Here is a 17,506-nt window from a genome sequence, read left to right on the forward strand (position 1 = left end):
CAGCCTATCAGATTGCCCTTCATGGTACATTTATAGAAGTTTTCAAGTGTTTTTGCTGCCAAACCAAATCCCTTCAAACTCTGAATAAAATATAGCCACTGTCTTGCCTTCTTTATAGCTGCATCAATATGTTGGGGCCAGGTTAGATCCTCAGAGATCTTGATACTCAGGAACTTGAAATTGCTCACTCTCTCCACTCCTAATCTCTCAATGGGGATTGGCTTGTGTTCCGTCGATTTACCTTTCCCAAAGTCCACAATCAGCTCTTTTGTCTTACTGACTTTGAGTGCAAGTTTGTTGCTGTGACACCACTCAACTAGTTGGTGTATCATGCTCCTGTATGCTTCATCTCCAAGTGAGATTCTGCCAACAATGGTTGTATCATCAGCAAATTTATAAATGCCATTTGAGCTATACCTTGCCACACAGTCATAGGTATAGAGAAAGTAGAGCAGTGGGCTAAGCACAGACCCCTGAGATGCACCAGTGTTAATCGTCAGCGAGGAGGAGATATTATTAGGAATTCGCACAGATTGTGGTCTTCCGGTTAGGAAGTTGAGGATCTAATGGCAGAGGGAGGTATAGAGGCCTCGGTTCTGAAGCTTATCGATCAGGACTATGGGAAAGATAGTGTTAATCAGGAAGCTATGGTTAATGAATAGCATCCTGACATAAGTGGTTGTATTATCCAGGTGATTTAGAGCTATGTAAAGAGACATTGAGATTGTGTCCGCTATAGACCTATTGTGGCGATAGGCAAATTGCAGTGGGTCCAGATCCTTGCTGAGGCAGGAGATGATTCGAGCCATGACCAACATCTTGAAATGTTTCATCACCGTAGTTGTGAGCGCTGCTGGATGATAGTCATTAAGGCTGCTCACACTACACTTCTTAGGCACTGGTATAATTGTTGCATTTTTGAAGCAGGTGGGAATTTCCAACCATAACAGTGAGAGGTTGAATACTCCAGCCAGTTGGTTGGCACAAGTTTTTAGAGCCTTGCCAGGTATTCCATTGGTGCCTGCCATCTTGTGAGGGTCTCCCTCCTGAAAGACAGCCTGACATCAGCCTCTGAGACTGAGATCACGGGGTCACTGGGTACAGCAGGGATTTTCACAGATGTAGTTACTGTGTTATGCAAAAGTTTGGGCATCCCGGTCAAAATTTCTGTTACTGTGAATAGCTAAGCAAGTAAAAGATGACCTGATTTGCAAAAGGCATAGAGTTAAAGATGACACATTTAAAAATATTTTAAGCAAGATTACTTTTTTATTTCCGTCTCTAACAGTTTCAAAATAAAAAAGGAAATGGGCCCAAAACAAAAGTTTGGGCACCCTGCATGGTCAGTACTTAGTAACACCCCCTTTGGCAAGTATCTTTGCTTGTAAGCACTTTCTGGAGCCAGCTAGATAGAACATAGAATATAGAAAAGTACAGCACAGTACAGGTCCTTCGGCCCACAATGTTGTGCCAACCCTCAAACCCTGCCTCTCAAATAAGCCCCCACCTTAAATTCCTCCATATACCTGTCTAGTAGTCTCTTAAACTTCACTAGTGTATCTGCCTCCACCACTGACTCAGGCAGTGCATTCCACGCACCAACCACTCTCTGAGTAAAAAACCTTCCTCTAATATCCCCCTTGAACTTCCCACCCCTTACCTTAAAGCCATGTCCTCTTGTATTGAGCAGTGGTGCCCTGGGGAAGAGACGCTGGCTGTCCACTCTATCTATTCCTCTTATTATCTTGTACACCTCTATCATGTCTCCTCTCATCCTCCTTCTCTCCAAAGAGTAAAGCCCTAGCTCCCTTAATCTCTGATCATAATGCATACTTTCTAAACCAGGCAGCATCCTGGTAAATCTCCTCTGTACCCTTTCCATTGCTTCCACATCCTTCCTATAGTGAGGTGAGAGTCCACAGCTAAGAGTCTTTCAATTCTTGTTTAGGGAATTTTCGCCCATTCTTCCTTACAAAAGCCTTCTAGTTCTGTGAGATTCTTGGGCCGTCTTGCATGTGCTGCTCTTTTGAGGTCTATCCACGGATTTTCCATGATGTTTAGGTGGGGAGATTGTGAGGGCTATGGCAAAACCTTCAGCTTGCACCTCTTGAGGTAGTCCATTGTGGATTTTGAGATGTGTTTAAGATCATTATCCTGTTGTAGAAGCCATCCTCTTTTCATCTTCGGCTTTTTTACAGACAGTGTGATGTTTGTTTCCAGAATTTGCTGGTATTTAATTGAATTCATTCTTCCCTCTACCAGTGAAATGTTCCCCGTGCCACTGGCTGCAACACAAGCCCAAAGCCTGATCAATTCACCCTGTGCTTAACAGTTGGAGAGATGTTCTTTTCATGAAATTCTGCACTCTTTTTCCTCCAAACATACCTTTGCTTGCTATGGCCAAAAAGTTCTATTTTAACTTCATCAGTCCACAGGACTTGTTTCCAAAGTGCATCAGGCTTGTTTAGATGTTCCTTTGCAAACTTCTGATGCTGAATTTTGTGGTGAGGTCGCAGGATAGGTTTTCTTCTGATGGCTTTTCAGTGAAGGTCATATTTGTGCAGGTGTCGCTGCACAGTAGAACAGTGCACCACCACTCTAGAGTCTGCTAAATCTTCCTGAAGGTCTTTTGCAGTCAAACGGAGGTTTTGATTTGCCTTTCTAGCAATCCTACGAGCAGTTCTCTCGGAAAGTTTTCTTGGTCTTCCAGACCTCAACTTGACCTCCACCGTTCCTGTTAACTGCCATTTCTTAATTACATGATGAACTGAGGAAACGGCTACCTGAAAATGCTTTGATATCTTCTTATAGCCTTCTCCTGCTTTGTGGGCATCATTTATTTTAATTTTCAGAGTGCTAAGCAGCTGCTTAGAGGAGCCCATGGCTGCTGATTGTTGGGACAAGGTTTGAGGAGTCAGGGTATTTATAAAGCTTTGAAATTTGCATCACCGGGCCTTTCCTAACGATGACTGTGACCAAGCCTAGCCCTAACAAGCTAATTAAGGTCTGAGACCTTGGTAAAAGTTATCTGAGAGCTCAAATTGCTTGGGGTGCCCAAACTTTTGCATGGTGCTCCTTTCCTTTTTTTCACTCTAAAATTGTACAAAACAAAAATAATATACTAATCTTGTTTAAAATGTTGAAAAGAATGTTTCATCTTTAACTTTATGGCTTTTGGAGATCAGTTCATCTTCTACTCACTTAACTATTCACAGTAACAGAAATTTTGACCAGGGGTGCCCAAACCTTTGCATGCCACTGTATATTCTTCCTTTCAAAGCAAGCATAAAAGGCATTGAGCTCATCTGGTAGTGAAGCATCGCTGCCATTCATGCTATTTGCTTTCCAGTAAGTAAAGACCTGCAGACTCTGCCAGAGTTGACCTGCAGAGTTGTTGCCTCCAGCCTCGCTTGGAATTGTTTTTTGCTCTTGAAGTAGACCTCTGCAAGTCACACCTAGTTTCCTTGTACAGACCTGGGTTACCAGACTTAAATGCCTGGCAACAGATAAGTGCCAAATTGTTGTTACTTAATTTTACCCATTCAGTGCTTAGTCAAATTGATAAAATTGTTCCCTGTTGTTGAAGGGGGTTTTAATGCTCTACAGCTTAGTAAGTGAACATGGAGAGCCACATGTAAATAAAAGCTGGACCCACAGTGAAATCTCTACCTTTCAGTATGGATATCGGGAAAATAAGACGAGAAGGGGCAGAGAAAGCTTACTTGGGTCTGGTGTCATAGGTTAAGCTGCAATATAAACATAGTCCAGCAATTCTTACAAACTGTTAGTTCTGCGGAACCGTTAGAAATCACCATTAACTGTACACGTCCAGACTTTTATTCTTTGCTGAGTTCATAATGAATGTACAAATTTCTTTCACAAAGTCCGGTAGATTTAGAACATTATTGCAGTATGATAAGTTTGTTTTATTGAGATGTATTTAAATTGCATCTCTGCTCTGAAGTGACGGTGACTTCCAGTTTATGAAGGAAAGTTTGTATATCCTCCTCACTAAACTTCTCGCAAGCAGGCCCTAGCATGGTGTCTACCATCCTCTTTTGTCTTTTATGATTTTTTTATAGTTACTTTGTTTTCACATATTTGTGCTTTAATGCAGTGGTCCCCAACCTCCAGGCTTGTTTGTTTATTTGTTTATTTTGGCTTTTTTCTTAAAGATGTGCTGGGTGCATCCCAGCTACCGCTGTGCCACTGCATTCTTCGCGGCAACGTATCGGTCCGCAGCCCGGAGGTTGGGGACCACTGCTTTAATACCTTTGGAAGCAGCAATGTACAAGGGGTGATTGATAAGTTCGTGGCCTGAGGTCAAAGGAGTCAATTTTAGAAAACCTAGCACGTTTATTTTTCCTACATTTACACACTTACTCCAGCGGTCGTGGAGCGGTCGTGCTCTTTGCAGAAGTCAGCGTCTTGGACCTCCAGAAGTGGTCTACAGCAGGGGAGATTGATAAGTTCGCGGCCTGAGTTAGAAGGAGATGAGTTATTAACTTCAAACTTTCTGCATTTTCACTCAAAGAGTTGACCTGCACGTGCATGTAACGAGAGCTGTTTTACTCATCTCCTTCTACCTTAGGCCACGAACTTATCAATTACCCCTCCTGTGGATCACTTCTACAAATATGGGATCCATATGCTCTAAAATTGACTAATATTGACTCCTTCTACTTTAGGCCATGAACTTATCAATCACCCCTCGTATAGTGAGCATCATAAATTGATTGGTTTATTGAACTAATTATTTAATGTTTATTCCTCTTCTAAAAATTACAGGCTCAGCTTGGAGGTGATGGTGATCCATCCAAATCATCTTGGTTTAAAGGAGGGCAAGTACTTACTTTATTTCCTACATAAATAATATAGGAAGGAAACTCCTGAAGACAGGTGGCAGATCAACTGATGATCCCATTGGTGATAGCACAGGACAGTTAACATCTTAGTCCACGTGTATTTTGTATCTCTCTATTTCCTGCATAAATAATATAGGAAGGAAGCATAATCAATCCAAATAATAGTTTAAAGCTATTCAGTTGCATCATTCTTAGTTGCTTGTGCTTTCAAATTAAATTTCAAGACGCACATAAAATTAATTTAATTATACTTACGATTTATCTAACGCATATTACAAAGCAAAGTTTCTAAATTAGTAATGACCTTTTACAAATCTGTGATATGACCTAAATGGCCAAATCTTGTGAATGTCTTATGCAATCATTTTAAACATTCAAAATTGAAAGTCCTGTTTCATAGAAGCTATCACTTGATGTTACTGATTGTCTTCAATGTGTTTATCAGATACAGTATGTGATGAGAACTTGTTTCTCCAACTGATAGGTAAATGTATTTTTCCCTGTACCTCTCCAATTATAGGTGGATTTTTGTGGCCCATTGGACAGTAGAGGAATGGAGATATATTGTTTTGGACTGACAAATGATATATCTACCTTTTAGCAAAGATACATTTGAAAAGGGGGAGGTTTGGGGCAAATGTTGCTAATTTGTGTGTCACATAAGACCTTAAGCTACAAAATGAACATTGTTTTGTACATTCAATGTTGTACAACAGCTAGGAAGTAAAACTGAACAACCTCCTGCAAGATGTAGATAATATATCAATCAAAACAGCAAGGAATTTTCATGCTATCAGGTGATAATTGGAACAGCAATAGCTCCATCTGCATAGATCGACATCATCATGATGTTCTTGCTGAAATGGGACATGACAGACAAACTTCATCAGAATGGTAGAGTTTTCCTGGGTAGCAAAATATCCTTAATGGCAGCAGCACTCTAAAGCAAAATAGTTGTGCTTGCTGCAAGAAATAAAAACAGAAAATGCTGTAATCAATCTTTCAACTGATGTGCCTGATGTGCTGAATGTTTCCAGCATTTTCTGTTTTTGTTTTAGATTACCAGCATCAATACTTTTATAATTTTCATATACTGCTTATGCTCGAGTTACCTCAGAATAAGGAGAACTTGAAAACATTAATAACTATCATCAGGAAGTATTCATGTGCTATACTTTGTTGCATGATATTTCATTCTGTTTTTATCATTTAACCACCAAAGTCAAAGTTGAGTTTATTTGTCATATGCAAAGGCACGTAGCATCAGATAAGCAGCATTCTTAGGAAAAACATAAACTAAACTTAAATTATATACAACTTTTACAAAAAAGAACACAATCAGAACCAAACGGGTGAAGGGAAGTAGCTGTTCTTAAACTTGATGGAATGGGACTTCAGGCTTCTCGCTCAGCGGTGTCTGTGTGAAGGTTGCATTCTGATAAATGCCTCTGAAAGAAAAGCCAATGATTGAATTGTTCAGAAAGGATTTTTATTTTACTTGTAAGACTTAATCTCATTCTCAGAATGCCAGTGCTTTTTGCATTGTTGGGTCTTCCCTGCTTGCTTGGATCTAATTGAGAGATTTTGCTGACACCAAAGAATGAACGACAAATATAAGACTGGAGCCTCATTAGGTCAGAGATGTTGAGGACAACTGCTTTTCTTTCCTAAAGGCTGTTAGTGAAGCAGTTGAATTGCTATTGATAAGACGATAGCATTGTGGTTATTACTTTGATTAATACCACATTTTTACTTCCTGATTTATTTATTTAGTGGTGCAAATTCAGCACGAGAATAAGGAAGTCATTACCAAACGGATTGACTGCTTTGGTAACATTAATTTGAATACTTAGCAGCTTTGTAAGTATAAAGGTGGGAGAGGAACAGAAGGGTAATTGACAGTGATATGAACATGTCTGAAGGCTGGGTGGAGCATAATCAGCTGCATAGACATGTTGGTTTGAATTTTCTGTTTCACTGCTGTGTCTTAAGCTGCCTCTCTAGTTTTCAAACTGCTGTGTTACAATTTGAAATTATTTCAGATCTCATTATTACTAGCTTAGTAACATGAAGTTAGTCTGATATTTAAAATTGATTAATTAGAAGGTATGATTGATTTTCAAGAGCAATAGTTAAAAGTCAGGATACTGTTCGTCTTTCTTCCCCCAGGTCTGGTGGTGGTCTATATGGTATTGACAGTATGCCTGACCTTCGGAAGAAAAAGCCCATCCCACTTGTTAGTGACCTGGTAAGTTTTGTTTCTTTTCCCATACAATCATCTGCATCTTGTTAGTTTTTATTGCTGTAATTTTTCCTTTTTATGTTGTTTTGCACTCAGTTTTTAATTCTGAGTGAACTGGGCATCTAGAATAATTTGAATAATTTGACATTCAAAAAATAGAGTCCTTGTATGGACAGCTTAAGGTGCACACCACTGTCATGAGATTGCTTGAATCGAAAAAGCTATATGCTTAAATGATGTTTTAGAGCATCTTGTGGTAACATTAAGAGTTTCTGTTCAACAATTTTAATGTGTGCATTTAACAGCTTTACCTTTTACATATCCGAATCACTTCAGGCAATTAAAGCTGTGTATTTCTATACATTATCTCTTACGCAACCAGCTGCATTTGACAATTGTTTAAGTACCCATGGGCCTATGTTCCTTCTAAATATACCATATGCTTCTGTATAAATTTCCATTTAACAAAAATCAGTAAAATGTTTAATATAAGCCTGCTTGTAGGAAACATGTTTTATCACAGTTCCTCATAATGATATATGTGGTGTACCTGAGGGTGTGTAACCCATATTATTTCTATACTATTGCTTTAAAGCAGACTTTGAAAATGTTTTACCATAAATAAAAGTTTTACTCAATAATAAATTAAAAATTGTAATAAAAATTAATAGATTGATTTCAGGTTGAAAAAGTTTGATATGGGCCCCCAAATCCCAAGAACTTTCTATAAGGGCACAATTGAGACCATTCTGACTGGCTGCATCATTGCCTGGTACGGGAACTGTACTTCCCTCAATCGCAGGATTCTGTAGAGAATGGTGCAGACAGCCCAGCGCATCTGTAGATGTGAACATCCCACTATTCAGGACATTTACAAAGACAGGTGTGTAAAAAGGGCCCAAAGGATCATTGGGAACCCAAGCCATCCCAACCAGAAACTGTTCCAGCTGCTACCATCCAGGAAATGGTACCACAGCATAAAAGCCAGGACCAACAGGCTCCAGGACAGCTTCTTCCACCAGGCCATCAGTCTGCTTAATTCATGCTGACGCAGCTTTATTTCTATGTTATATTGACTATCCTGTTGTACATACTATTTATTATAAATAATTATAAATTGCACATTGCACACTTAGACGGAGACATAATGTAAAGATTTTTACTCTTCATGTATATGAAGGAGTAAATAATAAAGTCAATTTACTTCAGTACTTTATAAAGGATAAACATGAGATTCGGCAGATGAGGGAAATCTTGCTGAGGTCCCCTAGCACTTGTCAAATCTGCTGGAACTCTTTCAGAATGTAGCTATCAGAATAGAAACATGGAAAACCTACAGCACAATACAGGCCCTTTGGCCCACAGAGTTGTGCCCAACATGTCCCTACCTTAGAATACTTGAAGAAGGACTCATGGATGTGGTTTATTTGGACTTCTGGAGCTTTTCAATAAGGCCTCACGTAAATCATTAGCTTGAAATTAAACCACATAGAATTGGGATAAAGTACTGATGTGGATAGAGAACTGGCTGACCAACAGGAAACAAAGAGTACAAATATATAGGGCAGGCAGTATATCGGGACCTGTACATTTTGGCCCAATTAGCTGAAATTACATGGAAATAGTTAAAAAGGAATAAAAAAGACAAACTGAGTAATATTATTTATTTAAATAAAATACATTAAAAATAGAACACCATCAATTGCACTACAGTACAGTGTATTACTTCCCAGTAGTTATCAATGGAGAAATACATCCAGTGTACGAAATGAGCAAAAGCAGTCTATTATCTGAAGTTATTCTACTTCAGATAATGGACTGCCTTTCCACAGAGTTATTGATGATTGTATCCTCCAAATTATCATTTTCATTATAGCATTCAACGTGATTGCCAATATCTTCAAATTCTTCGTAGGTCCTAACTTGTTGAAGTAGTGAAATTGTTTCAGTTACGGCCCTGGCCGCTTCTGGCATCTCTGAGCCTGAATGCTTGAAACCACAGTGAGCAAAACAGTTTGGAATCGTCTTGCTGCTTACTTCTCATCAACTATCAGTGACAACAATGACTGCTTTTTCAGCACAAACACGCGCAAATGATGCTATTTAAAATGGGTTCACTGTAAGCATGGTGTAGCATCCAATACCCACGTAAGTGCGCACAACTGATGCTAGTTTGAACCTGTTTGGCAGCAGTCTCCTGCTCTAGTTAGTGTCCCAAATAAACTAAGGGGATCCTGGCAATTTTCTCAATTCATTTTTGTTTGATAAGAGTCGTCCCAAATAAGCAGCTGCCCTAAGTAACTGATGGCCTAATTAACTGGAGTCCACTGTATTAAGGATTTAAGGTAAAACCTTCAGGTTCCCACTCAAAGCGGTATAGAAGTGATAACCCTGGGGAAGATGCAAAGAAGGGCCAATATGATTTGAACAGGCTCCAGGAGTGAGAAAAATTGTTTAAGAATCCATATGAGATTAGCTATTTTGATGGCAGTCATAGGAGGCAGCTATTTTTTAAAATTTTATTAAATAGCAATCGCTGAGGAAATGATATAGCCTGAGAAAGGATACTCTTACTGTGGAAGGGATGCAGCCTTGATTCAGCCAAGACTGGTGATTGCTATTTTTGCATGGCCAGTGAAGGGAGTATGAGAAATTCTGCTATTACTGGAAATTCATAGCGACACACAAAATGCGAGAGGAACTCAGCAGGTCAGGCAGCATCTGCAGAAATAAATCGACTTTTCAAGATGCAAGATTAAAGATTCAAAAAACTTTATTGTCATTCTAACCGTACATCAACTCTGCAGGGCAGAATGAAACAGCGTTTCCCAGGAGCAGTGCAATCATAACATAACAAACGCAACACTAAATAATAAACATAACAATAAATAGTAAAACACAATAGCCACATTTCAGTTAAAATCAAGTTATAAGTGTCCAGTGCAAGTTAGAAGTGTCCAAAGCAGAGTCAGGTGGAGCAGCTATTTAGCAGTCTGACTGCCTGTGGGAGGAAGCTGCTTAGTAGCCTTGTGGTTTTAGATTTGATGCTCCTGTAATGTTTGCCTGATGGAAGAAGAACAAACAGTTCATGGAGAGGGTGTGAGGGGTCTTTAATGATGTACCGTGTCTTCTGGAGGCATTGACTCTGAAAGAGGTCTTGGACAGAAGGTAGGGAGACCCCAATAACCTTCTCTGCTCCCCTAACCACCCTCTGCAAGGCTTTTTTGTCGACAGCACTGCAGATGGAGTACCAGGTTGTGATGCAAAAGGTCAGCACACTCTCAACCACACCTCTGTAGAATGTAGTTAAGATGTTAGTGGGGAGTGATGCTTGTTTAAGCTTCCTCAGAAAGTGCAATCTCTGCTGGGCCCGTTTCACAATCCCAGTGGTGTTCCTGGACCAGGTGAGATTGTCCGAGATCTGCACCCCAAGAAACTTGATGTTTTCCACTCTCTCCACTGTGGAGCCGCTGATGTTGAGGGGTGTGTGCTCAGGCTGAGACCGTCTGAAATCGACAATCATCTCCTTAGTTCGGGCCCAGACCCTTCATTAGGACATCCTCGGACTTGGTTGGTTGTTGACACAAGTGACGCAGTTCACTGTTTCGATGTACATGTGACAAATGACAAATTAATCTGATCTCAAACTCTCAGCTTCTACCAACAACATCACCGGCGCATGCAGTTTGTATTTGGCCTCACCCTGGCAGTGAATAAGGCTGAGGATAGACTTCGGTTGGTTTAGGAATGGGGAAGGAAATTAAAATAGCTTGCAAGCAGAAGTTCCAGATGGGCATCGTGGATGGAGCGCAGGTGCTTGGCAAAGCTTGGTTTATCATTGATCCTTTGTATATATAACAAACCTGATAACACACCATTGAACTAAATCTATTTATGTCAGAAATTGGGTGGCAGAAATGGATTCCACTCTGGTCATCACCGGCCAGTAAACTTAGTTTAGTATTACCGACAATTATTCAAATACTCCTTGACCTCATTTTCTGATTCTAATGTCAATTGCAGCATCTTTTTTATGTATTCAAATTAAAATTGTTTGGTTTGATATTCATGATTTAAGCTTTGTGAAGTCCTTTTTAATTGGTCTGCTATTACATTAATGTGCTGCTATTCTTGATCAACTGTATGCTCAATATTTCAGCTTGTTATTCAGTTCATTATGAAATCTTATGCTGAGATGACATGCTGAAATATTGCATATTTAAATTCTATTGGTCTGAAATTGCTAAACAGATACAATAATTCTTTTGCCCTTCTGTTGATTCTGCATTCCAATAAAATATTTGAAGTAGCTTTTTTGCTAGTTGAGATTGCAATATCAATAGTTATGGAATATAAAGGGTTTTCTATGCACTGAATTTAGAATGATAAATGTAATTTTTTGCCTTTATCAATATGTGGTGAACATTTAAAACATTGAGCAAGGAGTCTAATTCTTTAAGAAACATTCAGGAAGAAGAAAAAAATGAAAGCGTGAAAATAATCAAGCACCCAATCCATATACATTTCTTTCTCTCTGAGTGGGTCACGTTGAAATCAAAGCAGTAAGCTTTGACATGAAAAGACTGAAGTAATAATGTGGTAATAGCACAACATGATTGCTGTTAACTTCAGAAGAATTATACTCTGCAATAATTTTTGTAATTTTTTTGTATGCAAACATTCCTTTTGTCCAGGCCATGGTAAGTGGTGCTATAATCTCCCCATTAAGTCAACAAAGGATCTTTATGCTTGTTGACTCTCAACCTGTCATTTTGTTGTTTTGCCATATTTACAGCATTTCCATAACAGCTTCCACTCTAGCACAGTAAATATTTTAATATATTTGAAAGATGTGAACCTTACATACAAGCTGTAAAGGATACTTGGGAGGAAATTGTAATGCCATGATAAATTGTAGTGTTAGTAAGTGATGTATTGTTCTCCTCACTAATGGAGTGTGACTTTGCCTTTTGTGCCCAAACATGTATGTAACTTGGAGATAAATTAATTATGTAATTTAAAAGTTTGTAAAATTTTGAGGATGTGAGTTGCACATGTAAGAATTAACAAGTCAAAGTATTGGAGTCATAGAGATGTACAAAATAGAAATAGGCCTTTCAGGCCTACCATGATCAGTTCTTCTCCATTTATGTTCCTGTCTATACATCCCTGAAACAGTGATTGTACCTGACTTCACCACCTCTTCTGACTGTGAGTTCAATATATTAGCCACTTTGATGTGTGTAATAAAAAACACAAACACTTTCCACTGAAGTCTCCTTTAAAACTTCTTTCTCTCACCCTAAACCCATGCCTTCTTGTTTTTGGTAGCCCTACCATGGGGGGAGAAAAGAGATTCCAACTATATATCCTATCTTTCTAAGTCTCTTACAATTTCATTATCTTCTATCAGGTTAACTCCTTAACGTCCTTTGTTCCCCCCATAATTAAAATCCTCCAATTCAAGCTGTTTAATTCTTTAAGACTGTTGAATCCCTTCTCAGAATCAGAATCAGGTTTAATATCACCGGCGCATGTCATGAAATTTGTGGTAGTTTGCACACTGTCCTGTTCAACCACATCCTTCCTATAGTGTGGCAATCAGAATGGACCATACTCCTAGTGCAGTCTAATCAGCCTTTTGTAAAGTTGCTATGTGATATCCCAATTATTGTATTTTATGTCCTGACCTATGAAGCCAAGCATGTTATCTGTCTTTCTACTACACCACCTACCTGTGTTGCCACATTAAGGGAATGATTGACTTGAGTCCCAGGTCCCTCTGTTCATCTACATTCCTTAGTGTCCTATCATTTAGAAAACAGACAATAGGTGCAGGAGTAGGCCATTCGGCCCTTCGAGCCAGCACCGCCATTCACTGTGATCATGGCTGATCATCCACAATCAGTATCCAGTTCCTGCCTTATCCCCATAACCTTTGATTCCGCTATCTTTAAGAGCTCTATCCATCTCTTTCTTGAAAGCATCCAGAGACCTGGCCTCCACAGCCTTCTGGGGCAGAGCATTCCATATATCCACCACTCTCTGGGTGAAAAAGTTTTTTCACAATTCCGTTCTAAATGGCCTACCCTTTATTGTTAAACTGTGGCCTCTGGTTCTGGACTCACCCATCAGCGGGAACATGCTTCCTGCCTCCAGCGTGTTCAATCCCTTAATAATCTTATATGTTTCAATAAGATCCCCTCTCAGCCTTCTAAATTTCAGAGTATACAAGCCCAGTCGCTCCAATCTTTCGACATATGACAGTCCCGCCATCCCGGGAATTAACTTTGTGAACCTACGCTGCACTCCCTCAATAGCAAGAATGTCCTTCCTCAAATTTGGAGACCAAAACTGCACACAGTACTCCAGGTGTGGTCTCACCAGGGCCCTGTACAGCTGCAGAAGGACCTCTTTGCTCTTATACTCAATTCCCCTTGTTATGAAGGCCAGCATGCCATTAGCTTTCTTCACTGCCTGCTGTACTTGCATGTTTGCTTTCAGTGACTGATGTACAAGAACACCTAGATATCGTTGTACTTCCCCTTTTCATAACTTGACTCCATTTAGATAATAATCTGCCTTCCTGTTCTTACCACCAAAGTGGATAACCTCACATTTATCCACATTAAACTGAGTCTGCCATGCATCTGCCCACTCACCCAGCCTGTCCAAGTCACCCTGCATTTTCATAACATCCCCCTCACATTTCACACTGCCACCCAGCTTTGTGTCATCGGCAAATTTGCTAATGTTACTTTTAATCCCCTCATCTAAATCATTAATATATATTGTAAACAGCGGCGGTCCCAGCACTGAACCCTGCGGTGCCCCACTGGTCACCGCCTGCCATTCCGAAAGGGACCCGTTAATCACTACTCTTTGTTTTCTGTCAGCCAGCCAATTTTCAATCCATGTCAGTACTCTGCCTCCAATCCCATGTGCCCTAATTTTGCCCACTGATCTCCTATGTGGGACTTTATCAAAGGCTTTCTGAAAGTCCAGGTACACTACATCCACTGGCTCTCTCTTGTCCATTTTCGTAGTTACATCCTCAAAAAATTCCAGAAGATCAGTCAAGCACGATTTCCCCTTCGTAAATCTATGCTGACTCGGACCGATCCTGTTACTGCTACCCAGATGTGTCGTAATTTCATCTTTTATAATTGACTTCAGCATCTTTCCCACCACCAACGTCAGGCTAACCGGTCTATAATTCCCAGTTTTCTCTCTTCCTTCCTTCTTGAAGAGAGGGACAACATTAGCCACCCTCCAATCCTCCAATCAGAAACTGATCCTGAATCTATAGAACATTGGAAAATGATTACCAATGCATCCACGATTTCTAAAGCTCCCTCCTTAAGTACCCTGGGATGCAGACCATCAGGTCCCGGGGACTTATCAGCCTTCAGACCCAACAGTCTATCCGACACCATTTCCTGCCTAATATAAATTTCCTTCAGTACATCCATTACCCTAGGTCCTTTGGCCACTATTATATCTGGGAGATTGTTTGTGTCTTCCCGAGTGAAGACAGATCCAAAGTACCTGTTCAACTCGTCTGCCATTTCCTTGTTCCCCATAATAAATTCACCCACTTCTGTCTTCAAGGGCCCAATTTTGGTCTTAACTATTTTTTTCGTTTTCACATACCTAAAGAAGCTTTTACTCTCCTCCTTTATATTCTTGGCTAGTTTACCTTCATACCTCATTTTTTCTCCGCGTACTGCCTTTTTAGTTACCTTCTGTTGCTCTTTAAAAATTTCCCAATCCTCCGGCTTCCCACTCGTCTTTGTTATGTTATACTTCTTCTCTTTTATTTTTACGCTGTCCATTACTTCCCTTGTCAGCCACGGCCTCCCCTTACTCCCCTTAGGATCTTTCTTCCTTTTTGGAATGAACTGATCCTGGACCTTCCGCATTATTCCCAGAAACATTTGCCATTGCTGTTCCACTGTCATCCCTGCTAGGGTATTGTTCCATTGAACTTTGGCCAGCTCCTCCCACATAGCACCATAGTTCCCTTTGTTCAACTGTAATACTGACACTTCCGAGTTTCCCTTCTCCCTATCAAATTGTAGGTTAAAACATCATATTATGGTCAGTACCTCTTAATGGGTCCTTTACCTCAAGGTCCCTGATCAAATCTGGTGCATTGCACAACACTAAATCTAGAATTGCGTTCTCTCTGGTAGGCTCCAGTACAAGCTGTTCTAAGAATCCATCTCGGAGGGACTCCACAAACTCCCTTTCTTGGGGTCCGGTACCAACCTGATTCCTCCAGTCTACCTGCACGTTGAAGTCCCCCATAACAACTGTAGCATTACCTTTGCTACATGCCAATTTTAACTCTTGATTCAACTTGCACCCTATATCCAGACTACTGTTTGGGGGCCTGTAGATAACCCCCATTAGGGTCTTTCTACCCTTAGAATTTCTCAGTTCTATTCATACTGACTCTATGTCGCCTGATTCTATGTCCCCCCTCGCAAGGGACTGAATATCATTCCTCACCAACAGAGCCACCTCATCCCCTCTGCCCATCAGTCTGTCCTTTCGATAGGACGTATATACTTGAATATTGATTTCCCAGGCCCTGTCCACTTGAAGCCATGTCTCTGTTATTCCCACAACATCACACTTACCGATTTCCAACTGTGCCTCAAGCTCATCCACTTTATTTCTTATACTCCGTGCATTCATATACAATACTTTTAATTCATTACTCCCCTCACCTCCCATATCAATTCCTATTTCACTTGGCCATACTGTACGATCCCTTCTTGAGCTTTCTGCTCTGTTGATTCTGCTGTCATTCTTAACTTTTCTTATTCTCACTTTCCCTTTATCTCCATCCTTATATTTCCAGTTCGTCCCCTCCCCCCCAACTACTTAGTTTAAACACATCCGTGTTGCAGAGGCAAACCTGCCTGCCAGAATGCTGGTGCCCTGCTTATTAAGGTGCAACCTGTCCCTTTTGTACAATTCATCCTTACTCCAAAACATACCCCAATGGTCCAAGAATGTAAATCCTTGCTTCCTGCACTAGTTCCACAGCCACACATTCAGATCCATTGTCCCCCTGTTCCTGCCCACTCCAGCACGAGGAACTGGAAGCAAACCGGAGATAACCACCCTGGAAGTCCTGCTTCTCAGCCTTCTTCCGAGTTCTCTGAAGTTACGCTGTAGAATGTCTTTCCTCTTCTTCCCCACGTCATTTGTGCCAACATGCACCACCACTTCCGGATGTTCACCTTCACTCTTGAGGATTCCCTGCAATCGATCCATGACATCCTGGATCCCGGCACCAGGGAGGCAACACATCATCCTTAAATCTCGCCTGTTACCACAGAAACCCCTTTCTGTACCTCTCACTATGGAGTCCCCTACTACCACAGCTCTGCCTGACGTCTGTCTCCTCGGCTTTGCTTCAGCGCCAACTGTTGACTGGCAGACCTGACCACCTCTCAGGCTGGCAATCTCTTTTGACCTGACAGCTTCCAAGAGAGTGAACTTGTTTACAAGAGGCACATCCCCCGGGGTCTCCTGTATTTCAAGCATCCTTTCCTTCCTCATCGTCGCCCCCGCTTCTCTCTTCCAGTATCCTCGGTGTAATGACCTCACTGTAGGTCCTGTCCAGAAAACTCTTGTTTTCCCGGATGAACCTGTTATCTTTTTACTGTTTATAATTTACTGTTATGCTTATTTAACTTCCCAAAATGGATTACTTTGTGCTTGTCAGAACTAATTCCATCTGCTACACTTTGTCCTGCTTGCCAAATAATCTGTGTCCTACTGTAGCCTTAGCCTTAGACAACCTTCCTTCCTCTTCACACCATCTACTTTCATGTCATTCACAAACTGATGAACTGGTTATTCCTGAATTTGATACACTTACAGCTGCTTATAAGAACAGAAGAAATAGGAGCAGGAGTAGGCCATCTGGCCCGTTGAGCCTGCACCGCCATTCAATAAGGTCATGGCTGGTCTGGCTATGGACTCATCTCCACCTACCTGCTTTTTTTTTTAATAACCCTTAATTCCTCTACTTTGCAAAAATCGACCCAACCTTGTCTTAAATATATTTACTGAGGTAGCCTCCACTGCTTCACTGGGCAGGAAATTTCACAGATTCACAGATCAACACTGGCGCACCTCAGGGGTGTGTGCTTAGCCCACTGCTCTACTCTCTGTATACACATGAGTGTGTGTCTAGGCATAGCTCAAATACCATCTATAAATTTGCTGATGATACAACCATTGTTGGTAGAATCTCGGGTGGTGACGAGAGGGCATACAGGAGTGAGATATGCCAACTAGTGGAGTGGTGCCGCAGCAACAACCTGGCACTCAACGTCAGTAAGATGAAAGAGCTGATTGTGGACTTCAGGAAGGGTAA

At 40.8% G+C, this 17,506-nt stretch overlaps 1 protein-coding gene across 5 annotated transcripts in view; it reads left to right on the top strand.

The window, feature by feature from the left end:
• Window positions 1–17,506, top strand: part of LOC134343935 (protein unc-13 homolog B-like) — a 519,229-nt gene that overhangs the window by 350,516 nt on the left and 151,207 nt on the right. For all 5 annotated transcript variants that reach the window (XM_063042888.1, XM_063042887.1, XM_063042890.1 and 2 more), the window contains 2 exons: window positions 4,789–4,841; window positions 7,035–7,113. In XM_063042888.1, coding sequence (XP_062898958.1) covers window positions 4,789–4,841; window positions 7,035–7,113 — 132 coding nt within the window. The remainder of the gene's footprint in view (window positions 1–4,788; window positions 4,842–7,034; window positions 7,114–17,506) is intronic.

Source organism: Mobula hypostoma, chromosome 3 (assembly GCF_963921235.1).
Source record: "Mobula hypostoma chromosome 3, sMobHyp1.1, whole genome shotgun sequence".
NCBI classification, from domain to species: Eukaryota; Metazoa; Chordata; class Chondrichthyes; order Myliobatiformes; family Myliobatidae; genus Mobula; species Mobula hypostoma.